At 32.5% G+C, this 22,407-nt stretch overlaps 1 protein-coding gene across 1 annotated transcript; it reads left to right on the top strand.

Moving 5' to 3' along the window:
* The first annotated feature begins 13,820 nt into the window (after positions 1–13,820).
* LOC131144999 (uncharacterized) lies at positions 13,821–15,128 on the top strand. The gene has a single exon (XM_058094013.1). The coding sequence runs from the start codon at positions 14,124–14,126 to the stop codon at positions 15,003–15,005; it is 882 nt and encodes a 293-aa protein (XP_057949996.1). The 5' UTR covers positions 13,821–14,123; the 3' UTR covers positions 15,006–15,128.
* Positions 15,129–22,407: the final 7,279 nt, after the last annotated feature.

Raw genomic sequence — 22,407 nt, 5'->3', positions numbered from 1 at the left:
CCGTTTATCATGAAAGAACGAAGCATATTGAGATTGACTGCCACATTGTTCAGGAAAGGATTCAAGAAGGTTTATTGAAACCATTTCACATTTCTACAAATTTACAAGTTGTTAATATTTCAACCAAGTCAATCAGTTATAGACAGTTTCATCATTTATTGAACAAGATGGGAATCTACTCTACAGCTTCTCCATCTTAAGGGAGAGTATTGAGGAAACTAGAGGAAAATCCAGATGCATTAAATGTGGGTCAAAGCTTGCTGATTTTCTGGAGTTGATTTTCAGCAAAGCTGGAGGAGTAGCTTGCTGTTTTTCCTAGAACTGATTTTCAGCAAAGCTGGTTTCTAGAGTTGATTGATTTTATGTCTTTAACTTTTGTATATATTAGGAGAATACATCTTGTACTTTAAATTCAATAAATAAGAATTCATTGGTAACCAAATTGGTTGCCAACACCAAATATTTTTTTTCATACCTTCTCTTTTATGTAAGGGTGGGGAAAAAAAACGGATTGGCGGTCGAGTTTGGATGAGTCATAAATGGGGGACGTTAAACATATTTGAAATCAGGTTGACCCGTTTATTAACGGATGACTAATTTATAAATTCAAACTCGCTTAATTAATTAATGGGTGATAAATAGGTACCCATTAAGCACCTATTTAAAAATAAAATTTATTTATTTTAATTTTTTCTTAATAATTCATCAAAATTGACTATACTGTTTTTTTTTTTCTAAGAAAAAAAACAACAAAAAAAAGTTCCTACAAGCTCAAAAGCAAAATAAAATAAAATAAATAAATCACTTATACCCAACCCAAACTTGCCCAAACCATTTAGTCTGGTCAAGTTCGGGTTGATTCATTTATAAATGGGTCACCTCCTCGCAAACCCAAACTCGGTCTAAGCGGGTAGGTGACAGGTTCCCTGTTAGGTTTTGATCCATTTTGCCACCCCTAGTTTTATGTTGCACAATGCTTAACTATTCACCCTTTTTGTTCAACATAATAACATTGAAGCATTTGGCATTAACACTGTATACAACCTATGAGAACAACTTATCTCATGCATAGTTTCCTATTAACCATGACTCATCCTACATACAAGCAACACCATATGTCAGTGAGGCAATTGACATATTTGAATGTCTATGGGGACATTGGAAGGATTGAATTAATAACAATCATAATGACCCTTCATAATTTTGATCCTATCATCCTTTTGGAGATTAGTCATGTTTATCAATTCAATCAATGCAAATTGATGTCTCTTCATGGGACAAATTATACTAATGGAACAATTTCTAATCTTTTAGAAAAGTATGGAAGAAATATTTGGCATGCTTCTACAACAAAGAAGGATTATTCATAATAGAATCTAAGAATGCTTCCTTTGGATATGTCACCAAAAGGTAAATTGCTAATGATTCGAGAAACGACTTTGAAGATTTTTGTTGGAGATGTGGCTCATATTTGAGTGGAACACATGCACTAGGGAAAGCTTAGTGATGCAAAGAAGAAGGAGGCTGGTTGCAGGATCAAACCGTCGACGGATTGGTGGAAGATTTTAGAGACGGTTTGCTCTTGGTATCAAACCGTCAATGGTTTTAGTGAAACCGACATAGTTTTAGTCTGTAGGATTCAACTCTCGGCATTAAACCGTCTAACAGTTTGGTTAAAACCATCGACAGTTTTGTCCGATGCAAGTCACGAAATTTGAAATTGGTGATCAGTAGATCGGGGGGATTGGAGGATTTTCCTCTAGGGATTGTGACAGGGATGATTTAGATAGGTTCTAAGGTTCCTGTATGCTTAGGGTTCATATTTAATCAAATATTTGTAACCCTAATTATAAGCTCGACATTGTGATAGTGGAAAATTTAGTCGTTGCTCCCGTGGACGTAGGCACATTGTCGAACCACCTAAATCTTGTGTCTTTGATTATTGTTTTCATTGATTCTCTTTGTGAGTGATTACTTATTTCTGTATATTCATCATTGAGTGATTGCATTGCTTGTTCCGGAATTGATTCGAGTTTGTGCAAGGTTTCCGCTGCGCATTCACACCAACAATTGGTATAAGAGCGCCAAGCATTGGCATTGATGGACAATGCTCGTAAGCATTTGAGGATAATTTAAAAAAAGAAAAAAACGATTGATCACCTTGAAAAAAATGATGGAGGTTTGAGATCAATCTATATTAGATAAACTCAATAATTTTATTATAATATTACAAGATATATATATTTTTTGTTAATATTTGAATACAGACAAGTAATAGCTTACAAAGGTTGTAAGATTAATTCAATCAGGCAACTAGGCCACTTGTTGAAAACATGACCCATTCAATGAGCACTCTCATGAGACCTGAAGATGTCTACTTGATGAACACAACTCATTAGACAACAAGAAGAGAGCATAACTCACTAAAACATGACCCACCTAATGAGCAATACTTACGAGGCCTAGAGACACCCACTTAATTAGCACAACTCATTAGGTAACAAGAAGAGAGCACAACTCACACGACCCATCTGATGAGCATTACTCATGAAACCCGAAGATGTCCACTTGATGAACACAACTCATTAGGCAATAAGAATAGAGTTTAACTCAACAAAACAGGGCCCATCAGATGAAGCATTGCTTAGAAGGCCAAAGATGCCCACTAAGTGAGCATAACTCATTAGGCAATAAGAAGATGACACAACTCACCAAAACACGGCCCATCTGATGAGCGTTGCTCATAAGGCCCAAAGACACCCACTTGATGAACATAGCTTATAAGGCAATAAGAAAAGAGTAAGACTCAAAATACAACCCATTTGATGAACACTACTCATGAGGCCCAAATACGCCCACTTGATGAACATAGCTCATAAGGAAACATGGAAAGAGCACAACTCCCCAAAATATAACCCATCAAATGTGCACAACTCATGAGACCCAAAAATATCCATCTCATGAACCCAACTCATGAGACATCTAGAGGCAAGCACTACTCATGAAAATATGATCCACCTAATGAGCACAGCTTGTAAGGCAATAAGAGACCAGCACAGGCTCCCTAAAATATGACTTGTTTGGTAAACGTACTCATAAGGCTGAAAAATACCTAGTTGATAAAAGAATTGCTTAGAAAATAAAAGAGCTGCTTAGAAGAAAAAAGAACTGCTCAGTAGATAAAATCTACTCAGCCAAAGAATTACTTAGCAGATAAAAGAGATGCTCAATAGATAAAGAACTTATTAGTAGATGAAAGAGTTGTTCAACAAATAAAATTTTCTTGGAAAAAATGCTACTCAATAGATAAAAGAGATGAGCAATAGATAAAAAACTTATTAGTAGATAAAAGAGTTGTTCAGCAAATAAAATTTGCTTGGCAAAAATGCTACTCAACAGATAAAAGAATTACTCAATAAATAAAATAATTGCTCAGCAAATAGAATCTGCTTAGCAAAAGAGTTGCTCAACAAATAAAAGAATTGCTTAGATTGAGCTAAAATTAGTGCAACCAACTCCGGTTGAGCCAAACCAGCTTGGGCTGAGCCAAATGGTGGTTAACTCGGCTTGGTTTGCGCCAAAGATTGTGCAAATAGCTCGGATTGAGGTAAAGATTGTATTAATGGCTCAAATTAAGCTAAACCAACTTAGATAAATAAAAAAAAAATGGTTGAATTGGCTCGAACTGAGTCAAAGATTGTATAAATGGCTCAAATTGAGCCAAAGATTGTATAATCAGCACAGATTAAGCCAAACATGGATTAATTGGCTCAGATCGTACCAAACCAACTTGAAGTGAGTCAAAGAGTGATCAACTCTCGAGCTAAAGGAAAAAAACTTAAATTAAATTTCAAAGTTATACAATGTTTGTAGTCATCCCGAGATACTCTCGAGTTAGGGAAAATGAAATTCAAAGACTTGAGAGTAAAGGGATGGAGGGGGCAACTGGTATATAACATAAAATGATAAAAGGATACATTGACCCTAACAATAACAAGATCAATAGGGTACATTAATTAGAGGCAAACATAATGGCGCCACATTTATTTTCACCGAAAAATATTCTTAAATCAAAATATTGCCCCATCCCTCACCATCTAAATAATTGACCATTAAATACCAAATTCAATAAGGGCATATGCCTTTAACAACTATATATAAAAGGGGCACTCTAGGAATAGGTAGGACATCTCACTCTCACCCATTCTTTTTGTTGCAATAATTCAATCCTTCCATATTACTTAGGCATCAGAGCCATCACTTAGAGTCTATCCCAACACCTCCAATTCTTCTTCTTTTTTTCCTTAATTCTTAGCAGGTGGTCAATGTTGTGGTAGATCTGAATAACTCGGTCAATTTTTGGCTGCAATAGAATTAATCATCTGAATATGTCAATTTGAAACCAACTACTATAGCAACCTTTTCAAAGACCATAACCCCAATCATATACATACCTCACGATGTCGAGTAGTCAACTTTGCATCTATTTACTAATTTGTAGCATAGATCGTCAATTCATTGAATATAAAGATAACACATAGAGCATTAATTAAATTGTTAATTAAAAATTAACTAAATATTATTTTAGTATGCATTATAACCTATTAATTATTAACAAAAATATAATTAAATTCTAGAATGAATAAAAAAAACCATCTATGAATTTAAGTTAACATTAAATAAATTAAAATTTTTAATTTAGTTATTAGTACTCTTTTTAACATAAATTAATGCGATAATCATATGTTATAAATATACATTAATAACAAGATTACTGTTAATTAACAAATAATAATATTATTTTATTTTATTTTATACACACCCCATTTTGTCCAGGGCTTATATAACACAAAAATTGGATAAATACAATAAAATGAGAAAATATAGAAAATAAAAATATAAGGAAAATTAAAATTTTACATTCAAAATTTTTTAAAAAATTTAAAATTGACGATAAAAAAAAAAAGATAACCGTCAATGGTTGATGCAACGGTTTTAGACAGAGAGCAAATCGTCGATAAAATCAATGTAACCTTCGACGGTTTCGTCATTGGTTATATCCTGAAACATTCTGAAACTTTCCTTGTTACACTATGCTAGTTTCCTCATTAATATAAGTCATAAATTTAATACATATACCATTGTTCTCTCTCTCTCTCTCTCAATAATTTATTTTTGGTTACCTTGTTCCCTTCTCCCGATGATTGTACTTTTCTATAATTTCTAATCTCTCATTCCCTATTTGTACATTACTTAATTAGATATTTTGAACATTTAAAAGTTAGGACTACTCTACTATTTATTTCCCTCACTAATCATCTCTCCACCTCAAGTGATCTTTATCTTATAAAAACGATTATTATAGTTTTTTTTTTTTTTCAGATCAGACATACCTCTCATAAAATAGGATTCCTAAGTGTATTTATGAATTGCAAAGCTTGCCTATTCAACGTTTATTAATGTTTGAAGAGCTTCTAATCATTTAAAGAGATAATCTTATTCATAATCCACATTCACATACAAAAATTTATATACTCTTTGGCATTACATTTGATATGTTATGCTCTGAGCCTCAATTTTGAAAAAAAAAAAAAATTTCATTTTAGTAAACTGACACCAATGATGAAATGAATTATTACATTATTTTAACACATAATTATTTTTTGTTTTTTTTTGTTTTATATATTTGAGTGTAGGATTTTTTTTAATGAGATGAATTAAAATAAAATTTCCATGTGAATTCAAGATGAAATAATTTTAAAATATATCTATTCAAAATTTTGAAAACTGAAAAAATATTTTAAAAATATTTTCTCTAATTCTCAATGTTCATATATAATAAGATTATTCTTGGATTCTTAAGTAGTGAGTTTTAAAACATAATTATTAATAAATTCCTATTTTTATGATATCATTCAAATTACATTATCTTCAATCATGTTTCTAATTTTATTTTCTTTTCCGTATATAACTAAATAGGTTTGACAATTTTTTGTTTTTGGTTTTACTTACAACTTTTCATTAAACAATTATTTATTGTAATAGCAAACAGATACTAAATTAACCTCAATCTAATTAAGTCTAAACAAAAATTAAAATATTAATCCCTTTACCATCAACTTAAAAGAATTGTATATATATTTTTGAATAATAGGGTACCAAAAAAAAAGACCATACTAGGTCAAGTACATAATTATGGCAGAGACATGATCTTTGTTGAGCAGGTTTATCATGTGTGCGTTAAGTTTTTCCATTATAATGCTTGGGAGTTGTTTGTAATCACCATAAAAAATTATGAAAACAAAAATCAGAAATGAAAACTAAAAATCATAAATCGAAACTAAACATCGAAAACCAACAACTTTTTCCGCTAATTCTATAATTAAAAAAATTAAAAGCTTAATTAAACAAGTGCTCATTTTTTTTCCTCAAATCAAATAATAATAATAAAATATGAATAAATAATAAAAATACAAAGTAATATAAATTCTAATTATTTTACATAATTATTATATTTCAAAATTCCATGTGCAAGAACAATCTTAAAATGCATGACAATTAAAGTATAAAAAAATTGTAAATGGATTTTATTATTTTAAGTTTTTTTTAAAAAAAGTTTACCAGTTTTTCACTATAATTATAGTTTAAGTTCATATGATACTTTAATTTTAATTAAAAGATATGGATAAAATGACAATTTTAATTTAAAAAAATAATTATGGATGTTAAAATATTCTGACAACAAATTGCTAAAACAATCCAAAATTATAAAATCTAATTTTTAGTTTTTCACAAATAGATGAATCGTAATTTTAAAAAATAGAAAATGGGCAATGCAAATATATCTGTTTTCATAATCTGTTTTTTCATTACATAAAAATAAAAACAAAAAACTGAAAACAAAATCAATTGAAACCCCATCACATGAATTCTTCCTAAAAGACACCTCATAATTAAATTCCACCTGAATCCACCATATACAGACCCATACATCAGACCTTGTCGTTTGAATTTTAGTGGGCGCAGCTGTGAGGTGGCTCCCAAAATTAAAGACCCATACATGGCTTATCAACATCTCCCAGATAGTGCTATTCATTTTGGGCCGTGATCATTGGCCCATCACTGAATAATGTGGTGAACAGAGAGAGGCCCATGACAAGAAAAGAGAGCTCCCTCTGCTCACACTTTCCAAATCCCCATATGGGGGTTTCCAAGGATTTTTGGGGTTTGGAGAGATTGTTTTCAATTGTATCAACTATCAAATCAAAGCCAATGGTAGATTTGTTGGGTGTTCTAAGCCCTTCTCAACTCCAAAAGTTAACTCACACTTAATAACTGATCACCAGTCCCTTCTATAACCGATGTGAGATAATCTTAACAATCTCTCTCACATATCAGACTCCAAATTGGCAGCACCACATGTCCGGCATCCCGGGAGAGAATGTTGAATTATGGACTCTGATACCAATGTTGGGTGGTTTAGGATTTTCTCAACCCAAAAAACTAACTCATAGGGTGAAACTTTCCCTCATACTTAATAACTGACTACCAGTCTTTTTCACAATCAATGTGAGATAATTCCAACAAGATTCAGAATTTCTTGAGTGCGAGATTGGGGTTTTATTTTTGGGTTTGTTTAAGCTTGATTGGACATTACTTTGGGTTTGACAAATGTGAAAGAGGTTTTCTCTAACAAGGCTACAAAGAAGAACATGAAGTTGAAGATGGTGGCAATAATGGCCAAAGGAGTGAAACATATAGAAATTGCAAATTGGGTTTTCCTTCCAAATTCTTAAATTTTGGTGATTTTTAATTAATGGTTATAGATTTAAGTCTTTAATAATTTTAAAATTATGCAAAATTTATGAATTTGATTGATGGTCTAAAATGTGATGTGTTTAGACAGTCTAATCTCGTATCTTCTACATATATGTAATAACTAAATTATCAATAGAAAATGCTCTTTTTTCTTCCCTTGTTCTTCAAACTCGAAACAAAATCTAAATTTGTTTAATCCTAGGCAATAAGTTTTTCAAATGTGAAATAACACTAAAATTTGTTTGCAAGACTATCTCTAGACAATAAGACACTCAGAAATTTTTCAAGCATATTTTCCCTTCACAAATCATTTGGTAGCCATTTCACACGACATGAGCCTGAACTTTGGGACTAAGAAGCTACACACCTATCATCCTTGGTTCCATATTCTTTCACAAGTCTAAAGCATTAATAATTTATACTAAGTTTCAAATTTGAGAAATATTGTGTCTTACCAATTTTATCAATAAATTTTAGAGTTAAAATACTCTAAGATGTCAACACGCTTTATTTGATAATTCAACATTTCAAATAATTTCACTACGTACCAATGGAGAACTAGACGGATCATTAAAGAAAAATTATCGACACAACAACCACACCTCATTCTTACTTTCAAAATTCTTGATAAATTAAGAAAAAATAATAGTTTGTACCAAATTACCAACCCAAACACTCCTCTGAGTTAGCACATCTCTTTTTTCTTTTCTTTTTTTTTTCCTTTAATGATTCAACTTCAACATATTAGATGACTAAAGTTAAAAATGAAACCTTGAACCAGTTAATTAAATTAGTTGGACTATTGAGGCTTAATAATTCTTTTACTGTCAAATTTTAAAACCATATTAAAAATTACCATATATTACTAAAAAAATGCGCAATAGTATTAGATTTAAGCGTAGGTCCTTGCCGAGGAAGATGAAGAGGGAGGAAGAAAGTTAGCAGTCAAAAATGTCAAACCAGGAATTAAGCCGCCAACCATAATTGTCAACTGTCGAAACTTCGATGTGATAAATAAGAAGGATGGAGGACGGGGTCAATTTAGCTGGCATGCACCAGATGGCAATGCTGACCGCTAATTCCAATGCAATGCAAACATCGCATTACAATTAAGCCTGCATCCCCATTTAAAATTCAAAGCCTAGCCCTACTCAATATTTTTGACGAGTGGTTTTTTACACCTAGCAAATAGAAGATAGGAGGAGAGTGATAGAAGTAAAATGTGAGAGTTTTTTTTTTTTTAATCTTTTGAGGCATGATAAAAATTTGTAACATGTCTTAAAATTAAGATGGGAAAATTTTATTTTTTGACAGTACACTGCAAATTTTATGCCATTTAAAATTCTTTTTTGACAAGATATATGATTCGAGAATTCAAGAAATGTATTTTTAGATAAGATAATGATTGATCTTTCAAAGATGAATTTAAAAATTATGGAAAATAAATTATGTCGATATCTAGTCTCTTTAAGAAAAATTACTGATTCAAGGGTTCGAACTGTCGTGTTCCTAAATAGGGTAATGGTAAATCTTCGGATGACCCTATATGACAATTTATGAAGGATGAGCTTAACTTCAATTTTCGTGGGCATGAAATTGATCATGGTAGATAGTTGTTCGAGTATAAAACATATTGCATAAAATAATGAAAAATTTGATGTTATAACTTTGGTTGGAAACGTAGCTAAAAAGCAAAGATTTGTTATGTTCCTTCATTCCCAAATTTTTGTTCTTCTCCACAAGTTGATATATGACTCATTGTTGGAACCCCATTTTGAGAAGTGAGAAAGACTATATAAGAGAGACCAAAGTTCAGTGAGCCATAGGACTGCCCATGTACAAGTATGAGCTTATGGATGGGCTAACTATATATTTTAGTAGTTTGACCCATATTTAAATCTTAAGCCCAAATTTCATATGTACTTTTTAGGGTGTGTTCGGTTCACAGGCTAAACTAGGCTAAGAATTTCTAACCTATGTTTGATGTTATAAATAGTAGCATATGAATGAATAAGGAGAAGGAAAGACCTCTTTAACACCCCCCTCTATATTCATCCCTATTCTATTACATATAACATCAAAACAGGCTAGGCTACGCAAAGGATTACTAACCTATGTTTGGGTGTTGAATGTATGGTGTTAGCCAGTCTACCACCCCCATCAGCCAGTGCCAACTAGGGCATAGCCAGATTTAACTGCCCACATTCTTCCCATATCCACCTCCCAACACTTGAAATCTAGAGTTTTCTATCGACAATAACCACTCATTGTGCTCCAACTACATAATTGAGCAAATTCGCGCCACTTTCTCTGATAATTTCGTCATTGACGTTAAGCGCCTCAAGTTGGGATGCTAGCATCTCCTAAACCCCCTTGCATGCCAAGGAATCCTTATGGCGGAGCTCTTCATTAACAAGCACAACAACAACAACAATGAATGGGAGCAATATATTCAAGTGCCCCGCCGACAATGGCATCATCGACACTAAGTGCCTCTGTCTAAGTTTCCATAACCTCCTAGACCCCCTCATGTCCCAAGAGATCCTCGTGGCAAAGCTATTCCTTGATGAATGTAGCAATAACAAGGAGAGGAAGAGATTAGAGTGCCTCCTATGCCCTAATTTTTTCAGTGGAATTTGTAGGTATTCAAAGGGAAGCTTAGAATTTTATTTTTTTTATTTTTAATCATGGAGTCGCCTAATTAAATTCCTCACACTCCTTGTCTTTTGAAAGTGATTGGAAATACTTTGATTGCTACGAAATTTAAAACATACAAAGAAAATAGCCCTAAAGAATCACAAAAGATATTGTTGAGGTCATTTATCTCTTCCATTAGAGACCTCTTCTCAGTCTTCTTCTTCTCCACCAATACTCAACTCTATGCTGACTGATGTAACCTTTTAGATTACGAGCTCTCTCCCCTGCTCAATAGCCAACTGCTTCATGATCTACATAGAACTCACTATAAACCCCCTCACAAACCTTGGTTATGGTTAACAAACATTTTTTATCATCTTATAATGTTCATTTAAAGAAAAATTAAAAATTTTGTTCAACTTTTTATTGAAAGGCATTCCTAACCCATTCAATAGTTGTGTTACTTCAAATATAGAGTAGGATAATAATCTTAACTAGTCCGGTATTCTAAACCTTAGCTACCAAACCAAACATATCCTGCAAGTATATTAACAAAGTTTATTATTCAAGTTTTTAAACAAGCAAATTTGTAAGCTAATTAAAATGAGTTAATTCACGAGCTTAACGATCCATATATCATCTAACTCGAGTTCAACTCATTTATCTTTTGAACTTAAACTCAAAGTTCAAGTTTGACTCATTTATCTAAATGAATGAACTCGAACAAGCAATTATCAAACTACATAATGAGTAACTCGCGAAAAACTCGACTCATTTACAACCATGATTAAACTTAGAAAACCTCTCATAAACTTAAAGACTTTAAAGTTAAAGTACTTACAAACGACGTGGCAAAACTACAAGGGTTAAAGATGAGCTCAGCATTTGACCTTAAGAGCTCAAAGTCAAAATAAATAAATAAAATAAACATTCCATCACCAAATATAATTCACAAAAAAATAAAGGACAAGAATTTCAATTTCTTCCCTTCATATCACTGGGCTTGAATTTGTTGTGACCAACAATAATTTTAAAATTGAATAAATTACCTATGCAAGTACAGCTACAGCACAAGCACCTCCCAAAATTCCCAAAGATATCACAAAGTATATTTACTTTTTCGAAACCAATTAACTACAATTTGCGAGTCACTTTCAATAATTACATTAAAATAACGCAAACTTTTGCACAAACAAATTCCCTCACTAATTGTTTTTAATTCCGCACTATTATTCGTACCATTGCCAAAATAACTAGAAAAAACCATTTTTACCATGTCATTGCAATCCCGAATAATTCCTCCATATCCTGAAGTACCCGTATTGCCCCTACAACTCTCATCACAGTTAAGTTTTATCCACCCTACTGGAGGTTTAACCACGAAATAATTTTTTCAAACCTGTCGCAAACTCCTTGATGCTTAATTTGAAACTCATTCAAAATCTTAATGTCCGACTTCTTCAATTTTTGAAAAGAATTGTTGCTCTCAACAATAAAACTAACTCATAATCGAACATTTCTCCGCATCTAATCTGCACTTTGATAAACTCCTTTTATTCTCGTTTTACATTTTCGATTCCAAAGGCACCACGGAATCAACCCAAATAATATACATTTAATAGACGATTTTTAAGCATAGTAGAACCAATTTGTCATTTTATTTTTCCAGGGCAGGGACCGTTAAAAAGGAATCCCCAACGTCACACTAGCCCGACGTCAAACCTCTGAAGCCATCTCACCTAAAGAAAGAATATGATCAATGTTTTCCTGACTTCTCTGAATGCAGTAATCACAAGCCGAAGCCATCAATATAGAAGGAGTTAAAAGGAGTGAACGTCATGGTGATGTATCAATATAGGGAAACCAATAGTGCGACTGATTTTCTTACTAAAGAAGGAGAAATAAGAAATAATGTAATCTACGAAGAACAACAGCTTCTACCACGTTATCTGAAAGGTATTATTCGGATGGATAAGTGGGGTATCGTTTCCGTTCGTCATTAGTTCAACTCTAGAGTTTCGTTTGATGTATTATGTTTTGATTTTTATTATGTTTATGTTTTTATCTTCTTTGTTAGTTATGTTTAGTTTTGTTGTCCTAATTTGGTTGGTTGGTGGTGTTAGTTTTTCTATATTCTCCCTTTTGTTTTATCTTGTAACCATGATATTCCTCTATAAAGGTATATTAATAAATAAATGGAGGTACTGCTCTCTTTAAAAAAAAATAATAATACAACTACAGTAGTATTGCATATGGTTATATAAACAAAGAAAGCAAAAATTGATTAACTTAACAATAACTTTAGAAAAAAAATATATCTCAACTTTCTTTTGTTAATTGTGTGTGTTTTGTGTGTAAATATGTGTGTGTGTGTGTGAGAGAGAGAGAGAGAGAGAACTGAGAAGTATGGATGTATTCACTTTCTCAATCCAAATCCAGAAAATAAATTATTAAACTTTAAATAATCCTCAATAAATTAACTCTAATCACCATCTTAACTCCAATATTGATGTGTTTTATAGAAAAATAATGATGAAATTTCAATAGTCTATAAATAATTCTAGAATTTTTTTTGGGGTTAAATTCAATGACATGAAAATTATGAGCCGTTTGATATTAGTGTGTTAAAGATTATAAAATAAAAATTTGAAACAAAAAATCACTAGCCGTTAACAGTTTTAAAAATTACAATTTTAATTGAATAAATATTATTTTAAAAAAATTAATAATAATTAAAAATATGATTAAAATAATAAAAATACAAAATAACATAAATTTAAATTACTATAATAAAAATAAAGATTCTGATAATGTTTTCCCTCAATTATTATATCTTAGAATTTTCAACAAGAACAATTTTTTTGCATGTGAGAATTGAAAACAGTAAAAAATATATTTTTAATAACGTTATTATTTTAAATTTTTTTAAAAAATTTGTGAATGTTTTTATTTTAAATTTATATAACTATTTGTACTTTATTTTTAAATAATAAACTTAGTTTTATCAACCGTAAATTTGATTTTAAAAAACAGAAAACTAAAAATAAAGACAGATTTGTTTTTAAAATTTACTTTAAAAAAAACAAAAAACAAAAAAACAGAAACGGATAACAGGGAAAAAACAAAAAAAACAGTAGAAGTCTCCCGAGCCAATCAAAACTATGGAAGAACAGGAATGAGTCAGCTTACAATCCCTCGCAAGGCAATGAATTAACAGCGGGCTTTCTAGATGGAGATAGCTGGCGGACAAATGGAATCACCGCAGTCATCCACGTGTAAGCTTGCACACGTGTACCCCATGAATAGAAGTCCTAATCCAATATTTTATATTTATGTTTATTATTTGATTATTTCAAACCAGTCAAAAACTTCGATCGAAGGTCTAACGTCCTTACGCGCTACTCGCCTCGCTTGCAACCCCTCATCCTCCCCTCCATTTCCATAAATATTGATAATATTTCGCGCTTTTCTCCTCACTCTGATTCCGATTAAACATCTTCTTCGTTTTGAGAAAGAGATTGATAAGGATTTTATTTTAAAAATAATAATAATAACAGAGCGAGAGAGAGATTGAGATTGATTGCCGGTGCGCAAGTTGCGAGTAATTATATAATTCCCATTCTTCAGTGTGATTCGGAATTGATAGAATAATTAACTTGGGCGCAACAATGCCGTTGAGTCGACAGCCATCCTTCTCTCCCAGCTTGGATTGTTCTACTTCCGGCGACTTCCCAGACATTGCCGCCAAGATTACCAATGATTTCGCCCAAAAACTCACCGTCGCCGACGACTCCGATCTTAACGAAGTTCGGGAGGCAATTCAAGATGATCAGGAATCACTCCGCGAGATTGAAGAATGCGAAAGCCATATCGACGACGACGATTACGACGAAGATTGCGAGTTCTCTTTCTTTCCCAACGGTGAGGATTTTTCACTGGTTTCTGCCGAAGATATCTTCTGCGACGGCCAGATCCGGCCCGTTTACCCGATATTCAACCGAGATCTGCTCTCCGCGGACGGCGCTCACGATCCTGAGCCTTCCAACTCGAACGCCTCCTCTCTTCGGCCTCCCCTGAGAAAAATCTTCTTAGAACAGCGGGATCCTCAGGCGACCTCGTCATCGACGGAGCCGGAAAACGATCCGGCCGGTCCATACTGCGTGTGGTCCGGAAAGGCGGTGGACGCGTCGCCGGGCGCTTGCAAGAAGAGCAACTCCACCGGATTTTCGAAGCTTTGGAAGTTCCGAGACCTGAAAGTCCGGAGCAGCAGCGACGGCAAGGACGCCTTCGTGTTCTTGAACAAGAGGTCCGAGAAGAACGTGAAAATTGAAAAACCTGAGGCTTCGATGGAGAAGGAAAGTTCCGGTAATGGAGACGGTTCCAGTGGGAGAACGACGGCGAAGGGAGCAAAACCCGAAACGACGTCGTCGGCTCAAAAAAGGAGGAATCCAGTACCGAAGGCGCGGAGGTCGTATCTGCCGTACAAGCAGGATATACTTGGGTTCTTCACCAACGTTAACGGGATGAGCAGGAACGTCCATCCCTTCTGATTCCCGCTTTTCTGCAACACTATCCATTTTTTATTTTGCAAATATATTTTTTTGGGTTATTGTGTTATTAATAATTAATTTTAATGTAACTAACTTTTGGGGTAATTGTATCATTTTTAGTAACTTTTGTTATAAATTTTCCGAAAATTAATTAATTTAAAAAAAAAATTGTCATTACTATTATAAAAAATGTGTATGTCACCCCATCTTCCACCACTTCGATTTTTTGACCCCAATAAATGTCCTATTATTCATATTACCCTATAAAAGGGTACTCTACCCTTCACATTTGGAAGACACATTTTGCATACTTGTATATACATTGCGTACTTGTATACTCACATACTTGCTTGAAATAAGTAGGATATATAGAAAGAAGATGAGAGATAAAGAGAAGAAAGATATCTTGTGAAAGGTTGGTTCCGATATTTTATATAAGGTCGGTTCCAAATCATCTTATAATTTCGCCCGTTGAGTAGGCATAGCTGAACCACGTAAAATTCTGTCTCGTCTTATTCAATTTTCTATTTATTTTCCTGTATATTTTATAACACATTATCAGTACGACACTCTAACCAACTGAGTTATTTATTTAATTCTTATTTTATTTATTTATTTCTCGTAAATTTTACCACAGGAATATAATACTCTCTAGAAAAGAATATGATTTTTTTTTAAAAAAAAGTTTAAAGAGTACCAATTTTCATAAAATATGGTAAAATAGTCTTCTCAAGAGGCTATATATTTAAATATGCAGAAAAGATAGTCCTTCTGAAGAGGCAATATATTTAAATCTTACGTCTACATATTTAATTTCCCGAAGAAATAAACATCCTGAAAATGCTACATATCTAATCTTTAAAAGAGATGGTAAATATTTACCTCCTAAAGATGGTATATTTTTAAACTCCCGAAAAGATGTTCAAATCGACCTCCTGTAAAACTGAAACATTTTACCCTCCAAATAAAGTACTATATTTAACTTTTGGAAGAGATTGTAAATTATTAGCCAATTTAATATTATAAATTGGAATCATACTCCTGAAGAGTACAAATTGAGAAAAATAAAATAATGTTCCTAAAGAAACAAATTTAAGTACCCCAAAATGGTGAAAATAATGTTATATTATTATATCAGTTTTATTTCAGTTTTTACATTTTGTTTTCTAAATTGTCTTATTATTGTCAATTTATTCAGATGTCAAATCTATGTAAAGTTGAATTTGTTTCCCTTGATATCAAAGGTAACAATTATTTATCACAGATTTTTAATGTTGATATCCATCCAAATGCAATGAACTTGGGAAATACTATTTTAGATGAAAATAACACATCCCTGCAAGATCGTGCAAAAGTTATGATCTTCCTTCGTCATCATTTAGATAAAAAATTAAAGACTTAATACCTCATTGTTAAAAACTCACTTATCCTATAGGAAAATTTAAATGATAGATTTGACGACAAAAAAACTGTGGTTTTACTAAAAACTTGATATGAATATGATTGCACTTGAGGTTGCATGATTTTTTAAAAAAAACGGTATATATAACTCAATTCTGCATAAAATTAGCTTAAATTGGATAATTAGTAGTGACGGTTTTAAAATTTTCACTAATAATTTTAAATTATTTTTTTTTCTAATTATTAATTCCTGTAAAAATTTGTAATTACATTTTTGTATATGTAACATTAAACCATAATTGCTAAAAAATTCATAAATTATTCAAAATTCTAATTCTAATTTAAATAAAAATAAAAAATATTATATAAATTCAAATTCAAATACAAATATATTATACAATTTCAAATTTAAATACAAATACATTATACAAATTCAAATTCAAATACAGAAATTTCATTTGTTCAGATAACAAAAAAAGTCAAAAGCTGCATCAATGGTGCATGGCATCGTGCTGACGTTGTGACGATTGCAGACCCTACAAATTAAGAAAGTTAAAAAAATTAGTATACGCTTTTTGAAATAAATTTGCAGCATTTTTCCTGTAAATATGACATTTTCCATAGAGATATGCTCAAAACCTAGATGTTTACAATAAATAGTTCATAATAATCCAACCAGTATTGAATTTTACGAGTGCACAAGAGCTTCATATAATAAGCATTAAATAATGTAACATGTTCATACATCCCATAAATAATATATATCGTAATATAATTCTTATATGTTCTTATATATATATATATATATATATATATATATATATATATATACAGCTTATATAATTCAATTTAATAAACAAACAACAAACTCAAAATATGATCTTATATATATACAGCTTATTGCAAATCTTAAGTTACCTTAAAATTAAATTTCAAATGAAAAATTTAATCATGTTTAATTTACCCATTCTTGGATGTTATAATTGGGTTATTATATAGAAAAAAATTTCCTTTGTTATAATGCTCTATGTCTTTTAAAATAGTTTTATCATATTTGAAAATTTGAATGTTCATATTTTAATTTTACCTATGTTTTTCTCTTGTGGTGTAATTTTTGATTCAAAGAGTACTAGTTTGATTGGTTTGGATCTTCCTCTGATAAAATCAATTTTTTTTTTATTTTCGCTCAAAATTAGATAACTGATCACACATCTCTTAAGTTCTTCTTCAAGCTAAAATTAAGATGGGCAAGATATGCATACATGGATATGAATATTGTTCATCAATCCTTTCTCACTCGTGTACCAAAATTCTCAAGCATAAGCACAAAATTCATATTAATAAAATAATTTTTCTAGCGCTAAAATGTATCAAAAAATAAATTTGAAAGCAAAATTAGATTATCAATAGTAGTAACTAATGAGGAAAATTGAAGGATGACATCACCAAGTAAAAATAATGGTTCATCGAGTTTAGTGCGCTAGTGTTTTCTCATTGGTTAATTGTCAATAGATATTGTCGCAACATCCAGAAGGGCCGATCCTAGGGAATAGGCGAGATCAAAATTTCGATTCGCTTCAATCGAGTGGCGAACTTAATATTATGGGATATGAAGCCTGGTATAATACATGGATTGAGAAATTGGTTACTTTAAAAACAACTGAGTTGGCACTAACTTATTTATTTTAGGTACAACATACCACTAGTTCATTGGTCACTTAGGCCCAAGGAAACTAATAGTTAATGGTCTGTGTCACCATCTTTAGAGTCGGAAGTACGCTTATGCAAAGTGAAGGTATTAGCACTCCTTCATACCCGTCTAGGGGATGATACTTGATTAACCAGAGATTACCTTCAAAACTGACCAATCAAGACTTCAATTCTTATGCCTTTTTATTTACCTAGTCATTAAACATTGGATAGCCCTACAAAAGATAAAAACAATCCTCACCTCAGGACTCCTAAAAGCATGCTAAGAATGCAACTCTCAATTATCCTTTAGAGAATTATTTACTTAAATTTTTTCTTATTTTTTAAAGTGCTCATTACCTAACCTTTAACTGTTAGGAGAACTTGCATAAGACAAAGGTCTCCTGCCAAAGCATGCAAAGATATAACCTTAGAGATTGAAGGAAATGAACAGTTCATAATAATCCAACCAGTAATGATTTTACGAGTGCACAAAAGTTTCATATAATAAACATTAAATAATGTAACGTGTTCATGCATCCCATAAACAATATATATCAGAATATAGAGATGGTGAGAAAGAATATTAAATTGAAGAGGAGCTAGTCTCATTGTAGAAGCCAACAAAAGAGGAAGAAAAAAAAAAACATAACCCAATATCTGTAGTTTCGTAAATGGGAGTTAGCAGGACATATGTAGCGAAAATGTTCTTTCTAATACATACAACGTACCATACCAGAGTCTATACATAACCAGAGTCTACACTCCAAAATACAGTACCCGGGTGTCTACAAAACCCAACAATGACAACCCAATTAAAAAATCAGTACTTACACAATTACTATATGAGGCAAACCAATAACCACGCTCCTGAACGCAAGGACGCTAGTTTCGGCTACTCGAAGGACCTGAAACACATTTGTATAATTGGGATGAGACACCTCTCGGTAAGGAAAAAACATATTATATCAATGTGTGGCACATAAGTGTTATTTCAACATAAAACATAACAAAATACAGTTCCAGTACTTTCACAATGCAGTTCCAGTATACATCTTACCAAACATACGGTCAGTGTTGTCACACTCTTCGGCCTAAGCCGAGCAGCATTACATGAAGCACCCAATAACTTGGCATTAGCCGAAGCCCCACAGCGATATCGTTGCCAATACGGTATCAAAACACCCATCGATGACCAACCGGTATACAGGTGATATTTCACATTCTTGAATAGAGAGCCGAATACTCTTGCCCATGGTATTTAGTCGAGACATGGCATTTGCCCACGGTATTTAGCCGAGATGTGGCAATTTCACAAAATCTAGAACATTTTGGAACACTCATGTTTATATACCTCTCAGTTTACGGTAATTAGCTATCACGGATGTTTCAAAAAACCTGGAACATTTTACATACAACAGTTCATTCCACACTTATTTGGGTATACAACAAATCCTATCGTTTTTAATTCGAGAATATAGTTTACTACAAATATAGGTACGGTCATCTCGATACCCGAAACCCCCAATTTTACCAAAACTGTAACCCGAAAATCCTATATTTTCACCCGATAGATTTTCCCAAATAAGTAGCCAAAACATACATAGAATCGTAAACTACAGTTTTACCGATTCAGATTTCAAAAATAACTAATATAAACAGAATCCCCTTACCTTTCCCCGAATACCAAAACCCAAAATCTACGGCTCCAAAACTACAAACTGAGTTTCCAAAACCTAAACATCAAAGAACTACATTTCACTATAATCCTCACTACTACATATATATCAAAACGAAATTAAATCGGACCCTTACCTCGATTTTGGGTCAAAACCCAAAAATCCTAAAAACGAAGATCTGATCCGCTAACCTCGAAGAGGTTCTCCTCTTGATCCATGTAGCAATGTCGAATCGTTGATTCGGGTAGCGAATGACCCGAAATCACAGAGAGAGAAAGAGAGAGAGAGAGAGAGAGAGAGAGAGAGAGAGAGAGAGAGAGAGAGAGAGAGAGAGAGAGAGAGAGAGAGAGAGAGAGAGAATTTTGGTTTCTTAACTCTTAAGCAAAGTCAAAAGATATTTATAACCAAGTTGACCTGGCCAGCCTCGTCGACGAGCCGTAGAAGGAAGTTCATTGACGTCAAGGTGGACTCATCAACGAGCTTGAGATTTCAGAATTTCCCAAAATCTCTCGGTATCTCATCGTCAATGAACTATTGAATTTCATCGCCGAGCTGCACAAGAGACTTCGTCGACAAGAAAAGAAGCCTCGTCGACGAGCCCTACTGATTTTTACTTTTAAAATTTTCCTTCTCTTTTCTAATTTATTTAATACATGAATCTCAAGTTGGGTTCTTACAACCTCCCCTCCTTACAAAAAATTCGTCCTCGAAATTTGCAATCTCTCATAAGTTAACTCGTCATAAACCCAAATGCACACCCAACTTTAGGAAGAGCCAGCGGCCACCCACATATCAGCTCCGTCCTAAATTTATTACATACCCTCACTTATGGGGGAGGAATACTGTGGTTATATACACAGTGTCTCAGAAGTTCACAATATCACATAACCCTCCCAGAGACTGAAATGAGAAATAGCTTCCCAAGAGGGGGGGTGAATTGGATTCTTTTAAAATTTTAATGATTTCTAAGACTTTCTGATTTTAATAACCCAGAAAACACACTATATAATAGCAATAACCACACTTAAGAAAAATGAAATTTAAAATTATAATTTAACCAATGGAATCAATCAATCAAAAATTATTTAGGCTTTCGTTGCTTTCCCTGTAGCCTTTTATTATACACTTTACTTGATTAAGATTTTCGCAGATTAATCAACGTACTCCACTTTTTGGGTTTCCGCAAACAATTAATCAAAACGTACTTTCTATTTATCAAGTATCTTTATAACCTTCTCGATGTAGATCCTGCAACCTGCACTTAAAAATCTTATAATAATAGTAAGTATGTAAAATAAAACAGAGAGAAAGAGACAAGAATTTTTACGAGGTTCGGCTTCAACACAGCTTACGTCCTCGCCTTTTGCAAAAATACTAAAGGATTCCACTATATCAGTTCCGTTACCTAGCGGAACAATACCAATTTACAACACACTCCTTCGATTAGGCTAGAGCCCACCTCTCCAAATAATAACCCCTTATTCGGCTCAACGATTCAACAACTCTGAATCGCTTAGGAAAGATAATAAAGAAATTTGAGTACAAAAGAGAACTCTCACAATAGAGAAAATTAGTACAACGATCAGCTCACTTTATACCTCAAAGTAATTCAAATATAAGAAATTTCAAGCTTAATACTTAGTATGAATTACCAAATAATTTTCCAAAGAAAAAGAAAGATTCTAATTGTTGGAAAACTTTGCTTCAAAATGTAAATCAATTTCAGATCAGAGATTTTACCTTGAAAGAATTTTAGATCCTTTGAAAAAAAAATTTTGAATACTTGAAGATCGGTCGATCTAAAACTTTTGAAAACTTACTTTGATCTAAAAGCCTTTGAATATTTCTGAATCAGAAAATTTGTTGAAAATCACTAGATCTAGAAACTTTAGAAGTTTGCTCAATTTCAAAACTCTTTTGGATATCTCATCAATGTTCTTTCTACACTTTCTTCTTTTTTTTTTTAAATTTTGAGATTAAGACTATTTATAGAGGCTTTAGAAATCATCCATTACTCCCAAAGATTTCTAAAATTTATTTCCAAATATTTTGAAATAAATATATTCAAAAACGTGGTTCAAAAAATCTTTTCGTTGAGAAATTTATTGCCAACGTTCGAGTGGCAGTCGCCTGTCACAAAGTAACTCTCAACACAGAACCAAGGCAGTCGCCTGGCTTGTTCATGTAGGCGCCTGACTAGTTAGGCAGTCACCTGTCTAGCTACTGACTTTGTGAGAAATCATTTTCTTAATGTGGCAGTCGTCTGCCTTATTTAGCAGTCACCTGGACCTTCATTATTTCAGAAAATATTTTCTTTTAAGTTCTTTTTATTTGTAAAAAAAATATTTTCTTTTAATTTTCTATGAGCTTGAAACCTCTTTATATTTAAGTTTAGCTTTGAAGTACTTACATTTTTAGAATGTCCTTAATATAACTCTTTTAGTCTTCAAATGTGTTCTTTCATCAGCTTTGTGGTTGCAATCTTTCCTTTGAGCTTTTCATAATATAACTTTTGTTCTTCATGCTCTTTATAACCCATAAGCCTTTTTTTGTATACTGCAAGGATTATTCTGCAAGAATTCTGTGTAATTCATAAACCTCCTTTTACACTTGAGTTGTACTGTTTTCCTGAA

Source organism: Malania oleifera, chromosome 12, assembly GCF_029873635.1.
Source record: "Malania oleifera isolate guangnan ecotype guangnan chromosome 12, ASM2987363v1, whole genome shotgun sequence".
In the NCBI taxonomy this organism is placed as follows: domain Eukaryota; kingdom Viridiplantae; phylum Streptophyta; class Magnoliopsida; order Santalales; family Ximeniaceae; genus Malania; species Malania oleifera.
This window is presented reverse-complemented; position numbering and strand designations above follow the sequence as displayed.

What these genes read in the sequence shown, in the direction of transcription:
- LOC131144999 (XM_058094013.1), top strand. Translation starts at nt 14,124, where the DNA reads ATGCCGTTGAGTCGACAGCCATCCTTCTCTCCCAGCTTGGATTGTTCT.